Source organism: Garra rufa, chromosome 21 (genome assembly GCF_049309525.1).
Source record: "Garra rufa chromosome 21, GarRuf1.0, whole genome shotgun sequence".
In the NCBI taxonomy this organism is placed as follows: Eukaryota; Metazoa; Chordata; class Actinopteri; order Cypriniformes; family Cyprinidae; genus Garra; species Garra rufa.
Window position 1 is genome coordinate 38,958,732 of NC_133381.1, and position 20,144 is coordinate 38,978,875.

Below are 20,144 nucleotides of genomic sequence, written 5' to 3' on the forward strand. Positions count from 1 at the left end.
AAGCAAAAACTCACTTAGTTTTGACTTGGTTTTTTTTCTGAAAACAAAATAATTTTTACCCGTCTAGAAAATCATTCTTGATTTAAGAATTTTTAGATATTTTGACATTCTTCTCCTTTTGTGAAACAGAAAGGTTCTTCAGATGTGAAAGGTTCTTTACGAAACCATTTAGACAGAAAAGCTTCTTCTATGGCATCGTGAAGCACCTTTATTTTTAAGAGTGTATTTTGATTTTATTTTTTTTTTTGCACCCTCAGATTCCAGATTTTCAAATAGTTGAATCGTATCCTATCCTAACAAACCATACATCAATGGAAAGCTTATTTATTCAGCTTTTAGATGAGTCTTAATTTTCAAAAAATTGTACCCTTATGACCAGGGATACATTTCTTTCTGTACAAAATAGCAGGAGCTTTTTTTAAACTGAGATCGAAGTGATTTCACAAGATGCACACTCTTTCTCATCTTCTTTCTTAACAGCCTACCGCTACAACGACTTGGTGTCTCCACGTTTCCTGGATATGATAGCCAACCTGTCTGGCTGCTCGGCTCATCGGCGCTTCAACAATTGCTCGGATATCTGCTACCACCAGAAGTACCGCACCCACGATGGCACTTGCAACAACCTGCAGCACCCCATGTGGGGCGCCTCGCTCACCGCCTTTGAGCGCTTGCTAAAGCCCGTCTACGACAATGGCTTCAATCTCCCACGTGGCGCCACTGAGCGAAGGCACAACAGCTTCCCTCTTCCACTTCCACGTCTGGTGTCCACCACAATGATCGGGACGGAGACCATCACCCCAGACGATCGCTACACACACATGCTTATGCAGTGGGGCCAGTTTCTCGACCACGACTTGGATTCCACCGTCGTATCCCTCAGTCAGTCTCGTTTCTCCGATGGACAGTTGTGCACCTCGGTGTGCACCAACGACCCACCTTGCTTTCCCATCATGTTCCCTCCAGATGATCCGCGGCAGCGGCGCAGTGGAGCACGTTGCATGTTCTTCGTGCGCTCTAGTCCCGTATGCGGCAGTGGAATGACCTCTCTGCTTATGAACTCTGTGTATCCACGCGAGCAGATGAACCAGCTCACCTCCTACATTGATGCTTCCAATGTTTACGGCAGCTCGCAGCACGAGGCCGAAGAGATCCGTGACTTGGCCAGCCATCGGGGCATGCTGCGGCAAGGTATTGTGCAACGCACCGGCAAGTCATTGCTCCCCTTTGCAACTGGGCCGCCAACAGAGTGCATGCGGGATGAAAACGAAAGTCCCATTCCTTGCTTCCTAGCTGGGGACCATCGTGCCAATGAGCAGCTTGGGTTGACAGCTATGCACACGGTTTGGTTTCGTGAGCATAACCGCATAGCCAGCGAGTTGCTACGTCTCAACCCCCATTGGGATGGTGACACCATTTACCACGAGGCACGGAAGATAGTCGGAGCTCAAATGCAGCATATAACCTACAGCCAATGGTTGCCCAAAATATTAGGCGAGGCTGGCATGAGGCTAATGGGTGACTATAATGGCTATAATCCCAATATTAATGCTGGCATCCTCAATGCTTTTGCCACTGCTGCCTTCCGCTTTGGCCATACGCTCATTAACCCCATTCTGTATCGGCTCGATGAAAACTTTCAGCCCATCCAGCAAGGACACATCTCACTACATAAGGCATTTTTTTCACCCTTCCGTATTGTGAACGAGGGAGGCATCGATCCTTTGCTTCGTGGCTTGTTTGGAGTAGCGGGGAAAATGCGAGTGTCCACTCAACTGCTTAATACTGAACTTACCGAACGGCTTTTCTCAATGGCGCACGCTGTTGCACTTGACCTTGCTGCCATGAATATTCAAAGAGGACGTGATCACGGTATACCGCCGTACAATGACTACCGGGTGTTCTGCAACCTGACATCTGCGCAGACGTTTGATGATCTGAGGAATGAGATCCAGAACCCAAGCGTTCGAGAGAAGCTACAAAGGTTAGCCGCATTTTTTGGTCAAACACATTTTAGCAATTCTAAACCACATCAATCTTAAAGGAACACTTCTCTTTTTTTTGGAAATAGGCTCATTCTCCAACTCCCCCCTGAGTTAATAAGTTGAGTTTTACCGTTTTGAAATCCATTCAGCCGTTCTCCTGTTCTGGCGATATTACTTTTAGCATAGCTTAGCATAGATTATTGAATCCCATTAGACCAATAGCATCACGTTCAAAAATGACCAACGAGTTTCAATATTTGTCAGATTTAAAACTTGACTCTTCTGCAGTTATATCATGTACTAAGACCGGCGGAAAATGCAAAGCTGCGATTTTCTAGGCCAAAAAGATTAGGAACTACACTCCCATTCCGGCGTAATAGTCAAGGAAGTTTGCTGCCGTAATATGGCCGAAGCAGGCGGAGTAATATCACGCAGCACCTGAAATTAGTTCCCAGCTTGGTTAGCATTTGCACATGTGCTGCGTGATATTACTGCTCCTGCTTCGGCCATATTACGGCAGCAAACTTCCTTGACTATTACATCGGAATGGGAGTGTTGTTCCTAATCTTATCGGCAGCTTAATCTTATTGCAGCTTTACATTTTCCGCTGGTCTTGGTACATGATATAACTGCAGAAGAGTCAAGTTTTAAATCGGACAAATATTGAAAATTGTTTTTTCATTTTTGAACGCGATGCTATTGGTCTCATAGGATTCAATGATCTATGCTAAGCTATGCTAAAAGTGATATCGCCAGAACAGGAGAACGGCTGAATGGATTTCAAAAAGCCTATTTCCAAAAAAAGTGGAGTGTTCCTTTAATAACAGCTATTAATTTTGTATTTAATCATTTATAAGTGATATATAATTGGGCAAGAAAGCTAGAAGTGAAAAACTATGTGTATTCAGGTGTGCGGAATTATTATGTTCTTTTACAGGTAAATTGAGCCAAAACTCAGACTGGAAGTCGAAAATTATTAAATGCCCATGAGAAGGATGCAATACTATTGCAATACTAGAATTTGCAAAGTCAAGGCATGACCATTGGAAAGTGAAATGCTCATTGGGTCAGCACGGTCAGAAAAAAAACAGGTGGAGAAGACAAGACACATGTTAAACTTCAAAAGAATTAGGGTGAAGAATTAGGCGTGAAACCATGGGGGACCATTTAGCCTCCAGTGCCTCCAGTGCTATGTGTCAAGTTCCCCCGCTCCCAAAAATGACCCTAACTTAATAAGAATGACATGCTGAAGTGTTGTGAAATACATAAAAAAAAATCATTCAAGAATTTATCTTCCAGAATTTGGCAGTAAGTTTTGGGAGTTCATTTTTTGTCCATGTCTGCAAGACAGACTTTTCAGAATAGGAGATGAACTCCCAAAAATGACTGCCAGATTCTGAAAGATATATTCTTGAAAGAGTGGTACAAGAGGATGTGATGCTGGTCTTTCAAGAGTCACTCTCAACGTATCTGTCTATAAAGCCTATAAAAAACAGTCTTTGTGTGTTATGTATTTCACAACACTTAAGCATGTTATTGAGGGTCATTTTTTTTTAGGATTTTTTACCCAAGCAATGTAGGTAGGTTGCGGTTCTGGAAAATGCTGGCGCTGGAGACTAAATGGTTCCTGATGGTTTCACACCCAATTGTTCACTTTAATTCCTAATTCTTTTGCGGTTAACGTGGTGTATTTTCTTCTCCATCTGTTTTTTGTAACTGTGCTGACTCGATGAGCATCTTGCTGTTTAATAGTCATGCCTTGACTTTGCAAAAATCTAGTATTGCATCCTCTGATAGGCATTTAATAATTTTAGAATTTTCAGTTTGAGTTAAATCTCTTTTTTTGGCTTATTTTATCTGTAAAGGAATACATATACATGAATATTTTTTTTGCCTTCATTGACAATTATATATCACTTATAAATGATTAAATAGAAAATTAATAGTAGTTATTAAGATTGATGTGGTTTGGAATTGTTAAAATGTGCTTGGAAAAAATATATATTTGTCCAGAATATCAACATGCCTAATAATTATGCACACACTGTAAATCCCATGACATATTAAGCATTTTCTGGATGTAATGGTCTGTTCTGCACCCAGGCTCTATGGCACACCTCAGAATATTGACTTGTTTCCTGCACTGATGGCTGAAGAGTTGGTGCCTGGCAGCAGACTGGGACCGACCCTCATGTGTTTACTGGCAACCCAGTTCAAGCGTCTCCGAGATGGCGACCGGTAAGACCTATCCTTGATTCAGGATTTTGACATTCCAGAACAAGCAAGATAATCTGCCAGTGGGGTAAGCAAAAAAACTAGTGGTGGGCCGTTATCGGCGTTAACGTGAAACTCTTATCGCGCGATAAAAAAAATATCGCCGTTAATCTATTCTCAAATTTGGGTTGGGAGCTGGGTCTAAACTACGCAAGCTATGATGACTTTCACCTTGATAGTTTAACGCGGATGTATACCGAAGACTATAGAATATGGTCGCCGCATTTAAGTCTCCTCCGCCAAAACACAGACGGGATCGCGTAGTCCTCCATTCATAAAAACCGAATCTACTATAGCGCGAAATGCCACGTAAATTCGTAGTTTTTTGGATTCATAAATCAAATGTTGGTCAGTCACTTAATTCAAATCGCGATATGGACTAGTGTATGTGAAACCTGAAATGCAAAAAGACCGTTTTAATATGAATCCGATATGTTCCGTTTGCCTAGCTGTATGTATGCATTGCGGAGACGAGCTTTTACTACACGCATACTGAAACACACGTGACGCTCCCGGTAATTTTTGGCATTTTCATCTCACATGAACAGATAAACTCAATCTCCCAAACTGCTGTGAGTGTCACTTTTAACGTTTCATTTGAGAAAACTAGCATCATATCATACTGTATGACACAGAAACTTCACGGCAACATGTCAAAATAAAAGTACGGTGTAACATGTAATGGGCTGGGTAGGTGTTGACGTTAAAAAAACACAATCTAATAGGTAGAAAAAATAATTTCATTGTTAGTTAGTTAGTAAACACAAGTACATCTAATTGAACATAATTTATTTTCATCAACAAATTATCATAGAACAGCTTTATGAGCTTTATGATCCATTCTCAAAGATTTTAAGTCATTATTTGGGTAGCACACATATTCTGAATGCCTTCAGCAGAATTCAAATTAGCCATTTTAATCTAGATTAATTCCAATTATAATTAACAAGATTATTATTTTACCCCATCGGCAGATTATTTTTCTTTTTTAAAACAAAAATGCACTTAATTTTGACTTGTTGTTTTTTCTGAAAACAAGAAAATAATTTTTACTTGTCTAGAAAATCCTTCTTGATTTAAGAATTTTTTGATATTTTGGGTGGAAACAAGACACAGTAAGAATCAAGTAAGAATCAGTTTCCATATTTATCATTTATCCATATTCTCATATAATTATTTGGTTGAATTTGAAAAGAGCAGTGGCAATGTGAAAACCAAAGATTATCAGTGATCTGGAAACCTTTAGGGGTGAGAAATGGGTTAAGATTGCAGTAGAGAGATGACAGAAGTTTCTAAGCATTTACTGGCAGCGTTTATTGGTGGTTTTAAAGAATAAATCTTCATGTACAAAATGTGACTTTTTGAGGGTTAAATCATTTTGAACTTGTTCAGAGCCAATGTTTAGAGCCAATTTAAATGTATCCTGATTCATCAATGCTACATTCTCAGAATCACTCAAATGTGTATTAATAAACTTTGTCTAATAGTTTACTGATGCCTCTATTAAATTGTTTTCATACAATTTTGTTCTCCGCAAGGTCAAGGGGGTTAAATAATTTTGATTGCAACTCTACATCACTGACATGGTTAAACAATTAATCAGTTATTGAATAATTCATTAATGTAATTGTAGGTTTTGGTATGAGAACCCTGGCTCCTTTAGTCCTGCTCAGCTGACCCAGTTGAAGCAGGCGTCTCTCGCCCGGGTGCTGTGTGACAATAGCGACAACATCACCCGAGTCCAGTCGGATGTCTTCAGCGTGGCTGAATTCCCTCACGGTTATGGAAGCTGTGACGATATACCTAAGATTGACCTTCGAATGTGGCAGGACTGCTGTGAAGGTAAGAGACTCAGTTTACCATAACTCACATCAAACTCTACTAGTCAGATGGGAATGTGAAAACTTTTCAAAGATGTCTGTTATGCTCGCCAAGGCAGAATTTATTTTATATCAAAAAAAGTAAAAATGAGAGTAAAATATGAAATACTACTACGTTTAAAAATATTTTTTTTTCTTTTTGAGTATATTGTAAAATGTAATTTATTCCTGTGATGACTAAATCCCCTCTTCCTTGTCACGTGATCCTACAGAAATCATTATAATGTGCTGCTTTGCAGCTCAAGAAACATTTCTATTTATTTTAAATCTAAGAAAGGAACATGTTTTTAAATTTACACTGCAAACAATGCTTTTCTTACTTAGACTTTTTGTCTTGTTTCCAGACAAAATATCTAAAAATTCTTAGTTCAAGAAGGATTTTCTAAACAAGTAAAAATTATTTTCTCATTTTCAGTAAAAACAAGTCAAAACTAAGTGTGTTTTTGCTTGAAACAAGCAAAGTAATCTGCCAATGGGGTAAGAAAAATAATCTTGTTTTCTGTTTGAAATAAGATTATTTCGCTTACCCCGTTGGCAGATTATTTTGCATGTTCTAAGCAAAAACTCACTTAATTTTGACTTGTTTTTACTGAAATCAAGAAAATGATTTTTTCCCTGTCTGGAAAATCCTCCTTGATTTAAGAATTGTTAGATATTTTGGCTTGAAACAAGACAAGAAAATCTAAGTAAGAAAAGCATTTTTTGCAGTGTAGACACCCACTTTTGCTTTGGATTATGAATGACAGTGATTTCACCAAAATGGATGTTTCCTGATTAGCATCTTTTGTGTAATCAGATGGATGTTGATTGTTCTTGCTGAGTTGAGCAGTAAATCAGAGCTTTATGGAAACTTCAGGCACAAGGCACTTGATTTCTTATCTTGCAGCCCTGTTCTCTGCTCTGGCACAGACCTTATAATGCATGTTTTGTGTTGCTTTTAATTTATTTTTCACTTTACAATGCTGCATAGATGCAAGTAATTCACACATGCTAATTCTCTACCTAATTAAAGGGTTAGTTTACCCAAAAATTGAAATTAGCCCATTATTTACTCACCCTCCAGGCATTCTAGGTTGTATATGACTTCCTTCTTTCAGACAAATCCAATCTGAATTATATAAAAAAATTTCTGGCTCCATCAAGCTTTATAATGCAATAGGTGGGTGTTTCTCTTCATCGGTACAAAACAAGTCCAATAAGAGTATCCATCCATAATAAAAAAAAAACTGTAGGAAAAATACCCATTTTCTTACAAAAAGACTCTTTGTATGTGAGTCTCTTTTTATTATAGATAGATGGATGCACTTAATTGGACTTTTAGACTGATGAAGAGAAACACCCACCCACTGCCATGATAAAGCTATATATATATAACTCAGATTGGATTATTCAGAATGAAGGAAGTCATATACACCTAAGATGTCTTGGAGGAGTAAATAATGGACAAATTGTAATTTTTGGGTGAACTAACCCTTTAATTAAAATAAATATACCATTCTTAAGTAAAATAATGCAGTTAGATTGCATCTAATGTTCTATAGATGAAACAGCTAAAAATGAACAGTTATTCTTTTGTGTCCAGTCAAATTTTACAAAAATGACAGCTTTAATTTGTCAGTTATGTAAATGGTCATGGTATAAGTATTATAAAGGTCTAGTGTTTCTATAGCTGTTTTTTCTCTATCAAATAAAGTCTGAATTTCTTGCACCTGCAGACTGCCGTACTAAAGGTCAGTTCAACGCCCTGTCATACCACTTTAGAGGCCGCAGGTCAGCGGAGCACAGCTATGCAGAGGAGAAACCTGCCAGCAACCTCACAGACAACAACAGGTACAGCTCAAATGCTCCATTTACAGTCTGTTGGTACTGTAGATTTCACCAAAGGTCATTTGTAAATTCTCATAACATAACTGCTAGTGAATCTTATTCACATTTCTGGGATTGTCAGAAGAACAAGTACATACACTCTTAAAAACAAATGTTCCAAAAGGGTGTTTTTGCAGTGATCCCATAGAAGAAACATTTTTGGTTCCACAAATAACCTTTTAGTGAACAGTTCTTAAAAGAACCATTCACAAATGCACGCATCTGCCAGTTCCTGACTGTATTGGTGGTTTGGTGTCTTTTTTTTTTTTTTTTTTTTTTTTAACTTGTTTGTTTTCCCTGTTTGTGATCCCAATTTATGTACATCTTGCATATTCTAATAAAAAAATAAAAATAAAATTTTTGATTTTTAAAAATCTAAAGAAGATTTTTCAACTATAAAGAACCTATTCTGCATTTGAAAGATTCAATGGATGTTCAAGTTTCTTCATAGGACCATCAATGCTAATTAAGAACCCTTATTTTTAAAAGTGTAGTTGGGAGTTTCTAGTATAGTGTTTTAGTATATCCAATGAACTTTTTTTACGAAAAATGTAGTTTGAGAGATATACAATGTTAATAACTGTGGAAACATCATAGTTTGTGAAAAGGCTATAGTGGTAATATAAAAAGCATAATTTTAGTTGGTCAGAGCTTAACTGAAATTATGAAAACTAGTCACTTGTGCTTATCAGTCAATCATACTTTTTGTTTTTCAGCACTTTGGAAGATGCTCTAACTGCAGTAAACATAACTGTATCACCAAAGTCAAGCACTGAACCCTCCAGTAAGGATTTCCAAGACTTTGTTGCTGACATGCAGAAAACTATCACAAGTTTACGAAAACAGGTTAGGACTCATGATATACTTGGTACAATGCAATGCAAGACTGCACTATATGTTTTATCTATTTATATTAACCTTGTGAAAATCCAGTCACAGATATTTGTGACCCTGGACCACAGAAGTATCCCAGGAATATTTGTAGCAATAGCCAACAATACGGGTCAATATGGGTCAAAATTATTGATTGTTCTTTTACGCCAAAATCATTAGGATATTAAGTAAAGATCATGTTCCATGACGATATTTAGTAAAATATATATCAAAACTTAATTTTCAATTAGTAATATGCATTGCTAAAAACTTCATTTGAACAACTTCAAAGGCAATTTCCTCATTGTTTTGATTTTGCTTCACCATCAGATTCCAGATTTTCAAATAGTTGTATCTCGGCCAAATATTGTCCTATCCTAACAATCCATATGTGAATGGAAAACTTATTTATTGTCATAAGATTTAAGCTTATGACTGGTTTTGTGGTCCAGGGTCATATTTGTAAATTAATTGACTTTTTTGGTGATCTGAATATATAAGGACTATAAGACACAAGTCTTTGTTAGTGATGCTAAGATGCAGAAAATGTCTGTTTTATTGTCCAGTGCAGCAGGCCAAGATTCAGACTTTTCCAGATGCTTCTTTTGATTAATAACACATGACAGTCTTCAGTGTCATGAAATTATCTGCCAGTTTACAATGGATCTTTTCAAGTCTATCTGCCATCAGATAAAGCAATCCTCAGTGAATAAGCACAACCTGTTCATTGATTTTACATATTTTTTAAGTGGAGACACTGCAGGCAAAAACACTGTTTTTTCATGCTCCTTTCAAGTTTGAGAATTTAGTCTTTTTGTTTTTCATAAAATGTTTTTTCAGACTAGTGGAAAGACAACATCAAAAAGACACAGTTAAGTGCTTCTTTTATAGCATCTATTTGTGTCAATAGATTTCAATTACAATGCATATTTTTAAAGGCCGTTTTCACAAAATGAGTTTTTTCTCATACACTCAGTCATAAATCTGCACTTCAGTAGCACTTACACACACCAAACTTTACATTTTTATTTCTGTCTATATCCTGAAGGTTTTTACAGAGGGATTTGTTCATATATAATTTGCTTGATTTTATACATTTTATTCCCCAAAAAACTAAAAAATATATATCTTTCTGCCTGTTCTAAGTGTTTTCAGATATATGGAGTGACAAAATGAGATGCCCAAAATTCCTTCTGTAAAAACATTTGACTCTAATATGTCATAATTGTATAAAAATTTAACTGATTTTTGAAACAAACTTTATCCAGTGTTTAGATTTTTGTACTAGAAATGTATAGCGCATAATAAATTAAGTAATGCCTCATTTGCCTATTAAAACCTAACATTTTAGAAAACTTGTAATACAAAAAAAGTTTGCAATTATTAATGTAACTCACCTGCACTGTCTCGCCTTTAATAAAATATGCGAATTGGCATACATTTCTAGTACAAAGTCAAAATTATTTATAAAGTGCTTTTTACAATACAAGTTGTGTCAAAGCAACCTTACAGTATTAAAATAATAAAGTAAAATGTCAATAATAATGCAAAAGTTCCATAGTGCAACAAAGTCAAATTTCTAACATCTAAACACTGGATGAAGTCAATTTCAAAATTTCAAAAATCTTGTTTAATTTTTTTTTTTTACTTATTAGAGTCAAATGTTTTTACAGAATGGATTTGGGTATCTCATTTTGTCACTCCATAATTCGGAAAATACAATCTGAATTTTTTTTGACATGTTTTTTGGCAATTGAATGTATAAAATCAAGCAAATTATATATGAACAAATCCCTCTGTAAAAACCTTCAGGATATAGACAGGAATAAAAAAAGTTTGATGTGTGTAAGTGCTACTGAAGTGGAGATTTATGGCTCAGTGTAGGAGAAAAAACTCATTTTGAGAAAACGGCCTTTAAAAATATGTATTGTAATTGAAATCTATTGACACAAATAGATAAAGTGCTATAAAAGAAACACTTAACGGTGTCTTTTGGATGTTTTATTTTCACCAGTCTGAAAAAACACTTCTTAAAAACCAGTCCAAAATCTTAAACTTGACAAGTGCATGAAAAATGTTTTTGCCTGCAGTGTCTCCCCTAAGTAAAAAAGAAAGAACTATTCAACAGATGACTGTAATTTTGCCAAGTAGGGCCTGTTCCTCGATCAACATCTTGTTGCTGTCAAATAGACATAGTCTAAACACATCCGTCGTCAAACTCATTCACTGATTATACCGCCATTACATTCAATCACTACAGCCAAACACTTCCTGTTGACTGACATTCTGTTTTGATACAGAATCAAGAAATGTTTCAGTTCAACATCCTAAATCAGAAGTCATATTTTAAACATGTTTCACTCCCACACATTATAATATGAATCAGTATGGGATGATGCGTTATAACAAAACATACTGTAGCACTTGTATTTCAGAGAATTTAGTCTTGGGGAGTAAAAATGTTTTTGTCTTGGACAGATAAAAAGACTTGAAGGCCGTCTGAGCAAGACAGACTGTGCAGATGAGGACGGGAGAGAGCGTGTAGATGGAGAGAGTTGGAAGAAGAACCCTTGCACCACATGTCAATGTAAAGTAAGTTCATCAGTGCACCAAGCTTTTTTGAATTGAACCTTCACATATAGACTGTGCTTCATTTACTCGCGTTCATGGGCATGCACAAGAAATTTAGTTTTACACAATGTACCAATGTTCAGGTATTGCGAACTCTTTATACAGAAACATTTGACTTATTTAAAGTAGATTCTCCGCTGGTTTTGGTTCAGGAATTCAGAATTTCTTATAGCTCAAAAGGAAATAAAAATGACCTTAAATTCAAACCTTAAAATATGTAAGCCTAATAAGCTGTGATACACAACCTTTGATGTAACATGTGACCCTGGACCAGGTCTTAAGTAGCACAGGTATATTTGTAGCAATAGTCAAAAATCCATTGTATAGGTCACAATTATCAATCTTTCTTTTATGCCAAAAATCTTTAGGATATTAAGCAAATATCATGTTCCGTTAAGATACTTTTAATTTTAGATAAATAAGATAAATTTCCTACCTCAAATGTATCAAAACTTAATTTTTGATTAGTAATATGCATTGCTAAGAACTTCATGTGGACAACTTTAAAGGCGATTTTCTCAATATTAAATTTTTTTTGCACCCTCAGATTCAAAATTGTAGAAGGTAGGTTTATACATTCCTAACATACATTATTTATTCAGCTTTCGGATGATATTTAACTCTTAATTTAAAAAAAAAAACAAAAAAAAACTGACCCTTATGACTGGTTTTGTGATCCAGGGTCACATATATGAACTTAGTGATAGATGGATCAGTAGAAAGACTGTCAAAAACTGAAAAATACCCTTATTTGGTGCTGCATGTCATTGTAACATTTTAACTCTACCATTCCTTTAAAGGAAAATGTACTCACACTCAGCTATCCAAGACGTAAATGAGCTTGTTTCTTCATGTGAACAGATTTTAAGAAATGTAGAACTACATTACTCACTCACCAGTGAGTCCTCTGCAGTGAATGGGTGCCGTCAGAATGAAAGTCCAAACAGCTGCTCAAAACATCAGAATAATCCACAAGCAATCCACACCATTTCAGTCCATCAATTCATGTCTTGTAAAGTAAAAAAAGCTGCATGTGTGCAAGAAAAAAATTGTTAAGGCTTCATCTGTTTTGTTTTCACATCAAAACTCAACAGCATATTTGTTTAAAACTCTTTTGGGCTGTTTTTGCTTTTAAACGGTGCTTGATCTGTGCATATTTCTCTCCTGATTCAGACCAGACCAAACATTTTGACTGGAGATGAGCAATATAATGGATAGAGGACACATACTTTAGGTTAGGTTAGGATGAACTTAAATGTTTAAGTTTCTTAAAAACATGCAGCTATTACTAATAGAGTGTTTGCAGCAAGTTTAACTAAATTAAGTAAAACCATAAACAAAAAATGTGGGGTGAAATAAATGTTGACTGAAATGAAATAAAATTAATATTTAAAATCTTCATTTTAATGTAACTTGAGTACTAAAAATATACAGTCAAACTAAAATTTATTCAGACACCTTTAACATTTCTCACATTATCAAAGTTTATTCGCTATAGTTTTGAAAATTATATTAAAATCTGACAAGAAATCAAATTACACTCAAACCAAAATTTATTCAGACACCTTCAACATTGTTTACATTATCACAGTTTATTTGCTACAGTACAGTTTAGAAAATTTTAAAATATGACAAGAACTCAAGAGTCGAACTGTGTCAGAACAAATTCAACTTTGATAGAAAGATATGTAACAAAATATGGTCAGGTCAAAGTGTCAAATCCAATTTTTGGTCCCAAATTTTTTAATTTTGGGGTATAATATGTCACTTTATTTTGCTATCCTCACTTACATCAATGAACTATAATGTCCTGCACCCACTAGTAAAAAAATATTTAAAAAAAAAATCTTTCTGGTGTCTAACAAATTTTTGGTTTGATTGTATATAGACAGGGAAATAGACAAAGGACAAAAATGCAAATAAATAAATAAATGTAAACTAATTCAAAATATAAAATATGTATGCAGTGAGGTCAATAAGTATTTAATCACCCTGTGATTTTGAAAGTTCTCTTACTTAGAAATCTGGAGTGGCCTAGCCAGTCTCCAGACCTAAATCCAAAAGAAAATCTTTGGAGGGAGCTGAAACTGTGTGTTTCTCAGCGACAGCCCCGAAACCTGACAGATCTAGAGAAGCTCTGTATGGAGGAGTGGGCCAAAATCCCTCCTGCAGTGTGTGCAAACCTGGTGAAGAACTACAGGAACCATTTGACCCCTGTAATTGTTAACAAAGACCTCTGTACCAAATATTAACATTTTTTTGACATATTAACATCTGTACCAAATATTAACATTTTTTAGTGATCAAATACTTATTTGACACAGTAATTCACAAATAAATTCTTTAAAAAATCGTACAATGTGATTTCCGGATTTTTATTTTTAGATTCTGTCTCTCACAGTGGAAATGCACCTATGCCCCCCCATGATTTCTAAGTAAGAGAACTTGCAAAATCACAGGGTGATCGAATACTTATTGACCTCACTGTACATGTATATAAAATACTAAAATAACACTAGTTTGCATAGAGTGTAGAATGTCATGACAGGAAAGGCAAATGCCTGTGGTGATTCCTGCATAAATATTGTCCCGTTTTCAACTCGGTTGTTCCTCTTTGTCTCTGTCAGGAGGCCCAGGTGACGTGTTTCGTGGAAAAGTGTCCGCAGGCCACGTGTCTGAAGCCTGTGACGGCCAAAGGCTCGTGCTGCCCCGTGTGCCTCAACCAACCGTCACAACCGCAGGATAACAAGCATCACGTATAACCTCAGGACACTTAACCAATGTGACCTTGAGCTCATGCCTCCATATGTTCAATAGTTGCGTTTCAGGGTTTTTTTGTTGTTCGTCATGTTATTGGTATTTTTGTTCGCATATCCTCAGATGCCCTCTACAAAGAACCAAAAATACACTGCCTTGAAAAAAGTATTTGAACAGATGAATGTGGGGCCCTGTTTTCCTCCTCAGGCATGTTAACCAGGAGACGACTACCCAAAGTGTTCATTTACAAGACCGAGAATGGGCGACTCCCGGCCTTGAGGGACACTGTCCTGCAGAGTTCAGCTCGCTAATCAAACACCAAACCAAAGTCTTCGGGATTACTTGACAATTGCAGTCAGTTGCCCTCAAAAAATATTTAGGCTTAAAACTGAGATTGATGCATTTAAATTGCATGCACATTTTCTGTCCATTTGATTTACACAAAATGCATGTTCTTTTTTTATTTAGTACTGACGTGGAATATTAGATATTTTACATAAGACCTTTACATATAGTCCACAAAAGAAAATAATAGTTGAATTTATAAAAAATGGCCCTGTTCAAAAGTTTACATACACTTGATTCTTAATACTGTGTTGTTATCTGAATGAACCACTGCTGTGTTTTTTTGTTTAGTGATAGTTGCTCATGAGTCTCTTGTTTGTCCTGAACAATTAAACTGCCCGCTGTTCTTCAGAAAAGTCCTTCATGCCCCAGAGATTCTTTGTTTTTTTTGTGTGTGTATTTGAACCCTTTCCAACAATGACTGTATGATTTTGAGATCCATCATTTCACACTGAGGACAACTGAGGGACTCATATGCAACTATTACAGAAGGTTCAAACACTCACTGATGCTTCAGAAGGAAAAATTATGCATTAAGCGCCAGGGGGTGAAAACTTTTGAAAAGAATTAAGATATGTACATTTTTCTTATTTTGCCTAAATATCATGTCATATTTTTTTCATTTAGTACTGCCCTTCAAAAGCTACAGTAGATACTTGCATGTTTCCCAGAAGACAAAATAAGTGACATTTACTCTGATCTTCAATGCATTTTGAAGATATTATCATTTCGATCAAATTAAATAGATACAAAAAGTTTATTAGTTTATGATAAATCTGTCTAATGGAAATTTTATATGCATTTCAAATGCATAAAATGTAAATTTAGGCCCAAATGTTTTTCTTTGATTGGGGATGGAGCTGAACTCTGCAGGACTGCGTCCCTCCAAGACCAGTTTTTCCCATTTCTGGTTGTTATATGGAAGAAGCATTCTCAGATGTGAGATGCTGAAGAACTGGTGCTATCTAACTCCATTTAAGTGATTTTACCCGAGTCTTAAGAGTGTCGTTTTATGCATTTAATTTGTTTTGCAATATGCAATGCATCATACAGTATATACACTCATTATGTACTTTTTGAAACCACATTTGACTGAAAATCTGTCATTTTGTAGCTACGCTAAAGAAATTGTTAAAGCGTTACTCATACTTTTGCTTTGTTTATGGTGCATAGTCTCATATTTTGGACATATGTAGAACATTAGTTTGCGCTTTTTATCTTCCTCTCATGTGGAGAAAAATGTGAATACCTTGAAAACAATCTTTGCGACGGGGGAAAAAACTCTACTGATCACCAAATGTTTGTTTCCCTTGGCAACTGCGGGTTTTCGGAGACCTGGTGTTCTTCGCTTTATCTTGACAGAAAGCTGTTATTGATGTTTTTGGTTTGGGAGCGACTGAGGTGAAGCGTTTGGGAAGTGCAGCACTGAGCTGACGTCAGGCTCTCTTTTAGGGTGTTACTGTACTTTTCTATAATACTCTGTTCTACCGGCGCAGTATTTATATTCTTGTCATGAATGAAGGTCCAGATGTTTCCTTCCTTTTCAAACAGTGTTCAGAGAGATGTAAACAGTTGTGCCTCATCACAATACATCACTTGAAACATACACATTTATACACTCAACTATATTCACATTTGTTCATTTAGCAGGCGCTTTTATCCAGGAGAAGAGCGATATTTGAGATTCGCGATACGTTTTAGTGCTTTTACGGAATCACTAAATAACATTGTACCATTTGAACTGGATAAGAGTCATTTGTTCATGAGATGGACTACACTGCTCATGCTCTATGTTTGTCAGTGTTTCAATGTCAAGCACACAGTATTTGCAATATTCAATTCAGACTAAAGTCTCAAGATTTGCCTTGATGCTTTGGAAAAACTTACTAAGTAGTTTAGTGTGACGTTCCAGTCATCAAGAACCATTATTGAAATTATTTGAATAACGTTTTCTTTTTTTAATGATCAGCAAGGCTGCATTTATTTGATCAAAAATACAGTAAAAATACAGTAAAATTATTACAATTAAAAAAACAGTTTTCTATTTGAATATATTTTAAAATATAATTTATTTCAGTGATACGATGCTGAATTTTTAGTTTTCACTGTTTTCAAAGTCACATGATCTGTCAGAAATCATTCTGATGTGCTGATTCGCTGCTCAGTTATCAGTTATTATTTGTGATCAATTATTGATTAACTTTTTACTTAATATTTGTGTGGAAACTGTGATGCATTTTCTTTTAAGATTCTTTGATGAATAGAAATTTCAAAAGAACAGCATTTATTTGAAATGAAATCTTCTGTCACTTAATTTATTGCATCCATACTGAATAAAAGTATTAATACTCAAACTTACTTCAAACCTTTAAATGGCAATGTATCATGGTTTCCACAAAAATATATAGCAGTAAAACTGTCATCAACATTGATAATATTTCTTGAGAATTAAGTCAGCATATCAGAATTATTTCTGAAGGCTCATGGAACGATGCTGAAAATGTATAAATTAATTATATTTTTTAGATATATTCAAATGTGAACCTGGACCACAAAATCAGTCTTAAGTTGCACAGGTATGTTTGTAGCAATAGCCAAAAATACATTGTATGGGTCAAAATTACAGAAAATGCCAAAAATCATTAAGATATTAAGTTAAGATCATGTTCCATGAAGATATTTTGTAAAACTCCTACCATAAATATATCAAAACGTAATAGTGATATTAGTCATATGCATTGCTAAAAACTTCATTTGGACAACTTTAAAGGCAAATTTTTGATTGTTTTGCACCCTCAGATTACAGATTTTCAAAAAGTTGCATCTCGGCCAACTATTGTCCTACAACAACCACACATCAATGGAAAGCTTATTCATTTAATTAAAAACCCTTATGGGTCACAAATAGAAATGCAATATTACTGTTTCTACTGTCATTTTGATCAAATAAATATATTATTTAAATAGGAACTGGTGAATTTGCTGAATGTGAAGTTTCCCCAACGCTGTCACACACCTTGTACCAAAGACCAAACGTGTGCGTTGTTTAGTAACTGGTAAGACGTCCAAGCTGTGGTGTGTTTTTGAATTTTTGTTTTTATTTTTTTAAAGTCTGACTCATTGAGTCTCACTGAAATGGAAGCCATATCCTGAGCTGGAGAGCTGCACTGCTGCTCCTCTCTAAACATTCCACTGTATCCTGATGAAACGTCATCAGCCTAACGGACTACAGACAACCACAATCACTGTTTGCTTGAACGGTTACAGTCGTGCTGGTTAGCGATTAGGAAAGTCACTGCTATTGTGTTGAGCAGCTGAGTTTTTGACTGTTTTCTTGAACTTGTTTTACCATGTGTGACTGCATTGAACTCCTTTATCTCTGTTGTGTGACTCTATATCAGTGTTTTATTACTCCCAAACGGCCTTCCTCCTTCCTTCCTAAATGATCTAACAACCTCTTGAAGATCTTCCCCCAAACCAAGCTGTGCCCACCTGCCATGGAAATGCACTGCCCTGCAAGACTGAACATGCTCAAGTGGTCAAAATGATTCTTATATTTTGTATTGTATTTTTTGCCAAAGACTGTTTGCACTGCAACGTATGCCTTTCAACAATAAAATGGCCACATATGAAACATTAGCTGCTTTATTATTTTCTAAATATGTAGTCATATTATAGTGCCTTTCATGGAAGCAGCTTCACATCAACACTGAGATTTTATTAATGTTGTGAAATGAATCACTCATGAAACAGATTCATTATCCAGATCAATTTAGTTCGTGCTTTGTTCTCATTTGAGTATCAGTGCAGATAAATCAGTAATATCATTCAGTTTTGTCTTTTAACACTTTTCTTTAGAAATATGTGAGAAGTAAAAGCAAAATGTGTAGAGCAAATCTTGTATGTAGACAGCAGTTCTAAACTAGGCTTCATGCAATTACTGTCAGAGTTGGGGAAAGTTACTTTTAAAAGTAATGGATTACAATATTGAGTTACTCCCTAAAACGTAACTAATTACGTTACTTAGTTGCTTTTTATGGAAAGTAATGCATTGTGTTACTTTTGCGTTACTTTTTTAATATGGCCAGTGTTTGCTTGTTTGCTTTTAATATAAAAAGTCCTATTTTTGTCATATGTAAAAGCCTTTTCACACCAAAAGCCTCAGGCTGAAGGAGAAATAAATTCATGTCTGTAAAGTAGACCAAAGAGAAAGAAAGTTTTTGGTTGCATTGGATCATTAAAGGTCAGAAGCAAAGACACTGGTTATTAAAATGGGATTACATACATAAAAGATATTTGTATTACTTTGCATTTTTAATTATTGCAGGTTTGCTTCATATTCTGAGTTGCATTTTACTATTTTTATTCATTTTGAGGAATACTGAAACTGTTTTTTGGGAGTGAGATGAATTAATGCATGTTCACATTTATTCTAGAACTAAAGTAACATCTTATTTTCGATTTCTCTCATCATGGGAACAGGAGAGCTTTCAATCAATTACTGGGTAATTCAAATATTTTCTTAGCAATTAGCAACTCGCATTACTTGTAATGCGTTAACTCAAACTGATAACTGTTTCAGAATTTGGAAATGTATGTGGCAAAACATGCAGTTGTTTTGTGCTTTTTATGCTTTAATTGCTAACACTTTTAAAAATAAAGGTGGTTCACAATGCCATACAAGAACCTTTTTTGTCTAAATGGTTCCATAAAGAACCTTTAACATCTGAAGAACCTTTCTGTTTCACAAAAGGTTCTTTCACCTTTATTTTTAAGAGTGTACTCTAACTTTGAGAACTCAGTTATCCTTAAAGTTTCTTCATCCTCTCACAACTGCTCTCTGATTTCTCACAGAGAATAGAGAAGACTGGCTCTTTCTGCCAGGGAAAAATGACTCCTGTAATGCCCCAAGGCTTCCACAGTCAGAAAACAGCAGTATCCTGTAATATAACGCCACGGCTTTAGGTTAGGTATAGTGTGGGGGTTGAAAAAAGACCAGCACTATCTTATCCCCCAAAACAAGAGAGCAATCTGTGCAAATGTTTTGCTGGCCCAGAGGAGAACACATTCTCTTCACATGAGCTGTTTTCTTTTCAGGGTTCAGCCTGGGAGTCGAGCCAAGTTGCACAATTAGGCCACAAAGGCTCCCCGTCATCTGGGCTTGTATCTGTGTGTCGGTCCCCGTAACGTGGCCCCTGACTTCAGCGAGGCTTATCTCTCCGTGGGGACTCCCAACTCACAGAAACGCCTCTAAGTGGATGCAGGAGACAAAGTTTGATGAGAAAGACTGTCCTGAACTGCACATGCTCAGCGATTATACTTCCAGCCCAGGGTCTAGTGCATAATGAATTACACGTCTGAAAGAGAGGCAGAGAGGTATGAACGAAAAGTTCACCACAGGACAATGAATGTTTAGAGTTGAATTAGATGTTCACTTCCAGAACCAAAAATTACAGATCTTTTACTCACCCCCTTGTCATCCAAGATGTTCATGTCTTTCTTCATTTGTAAAGAAATTGTTTTTTGAGGAAAA

General features: G+C 35.8%; 1 protein-coding gene across 1 annotated transcript in view; it reads left to right on the plus strand.

Moving 5' to 3' along the window:
• The window catches only part of pxdn (peroxidasin), an 81,154-nt gene extending 65,395 nt beyond the window's left edge, over positions 1 to 15,759 (plus strand). The window contains exons 17-23 of the mRNA XM_073826996.1: positions 481 to 1,984; positions 4,089 to 4,223; positions 5,893 to 6,101; positions 7,855 to 7,969; positions 8,722 to 8,851; positions 11,357 to 11,470; positions 14,137 to 15,759. Of these exons, the coding sequence (XP_073683097.1) occupies positions 481 to 1,984; positions 4,089 to 4,223; positions 5,893 to 6,101; positions 7,855 to 7,969; positions 8,722 to 8,851; positions 11,357 to 11,470; positions 14,137 to 14,271 (2,342 nt within the window). The 3' untranslated portion in view covers positions 14,272 to 15,759. The remainder of the gene's footprint in view (positions 1 to 480; positions 1,985 to 4,088; positions 4,224 to 5,892; positions 6,102 to 7,854; positions 7,970 to 8,721; positions 8,852 to 11,356; positions 11,471 to 14,136) is intronic.
• The last annotated feature ends 4,385 nt before the right edge of the window (positions 15,760 to 20,144 follow it).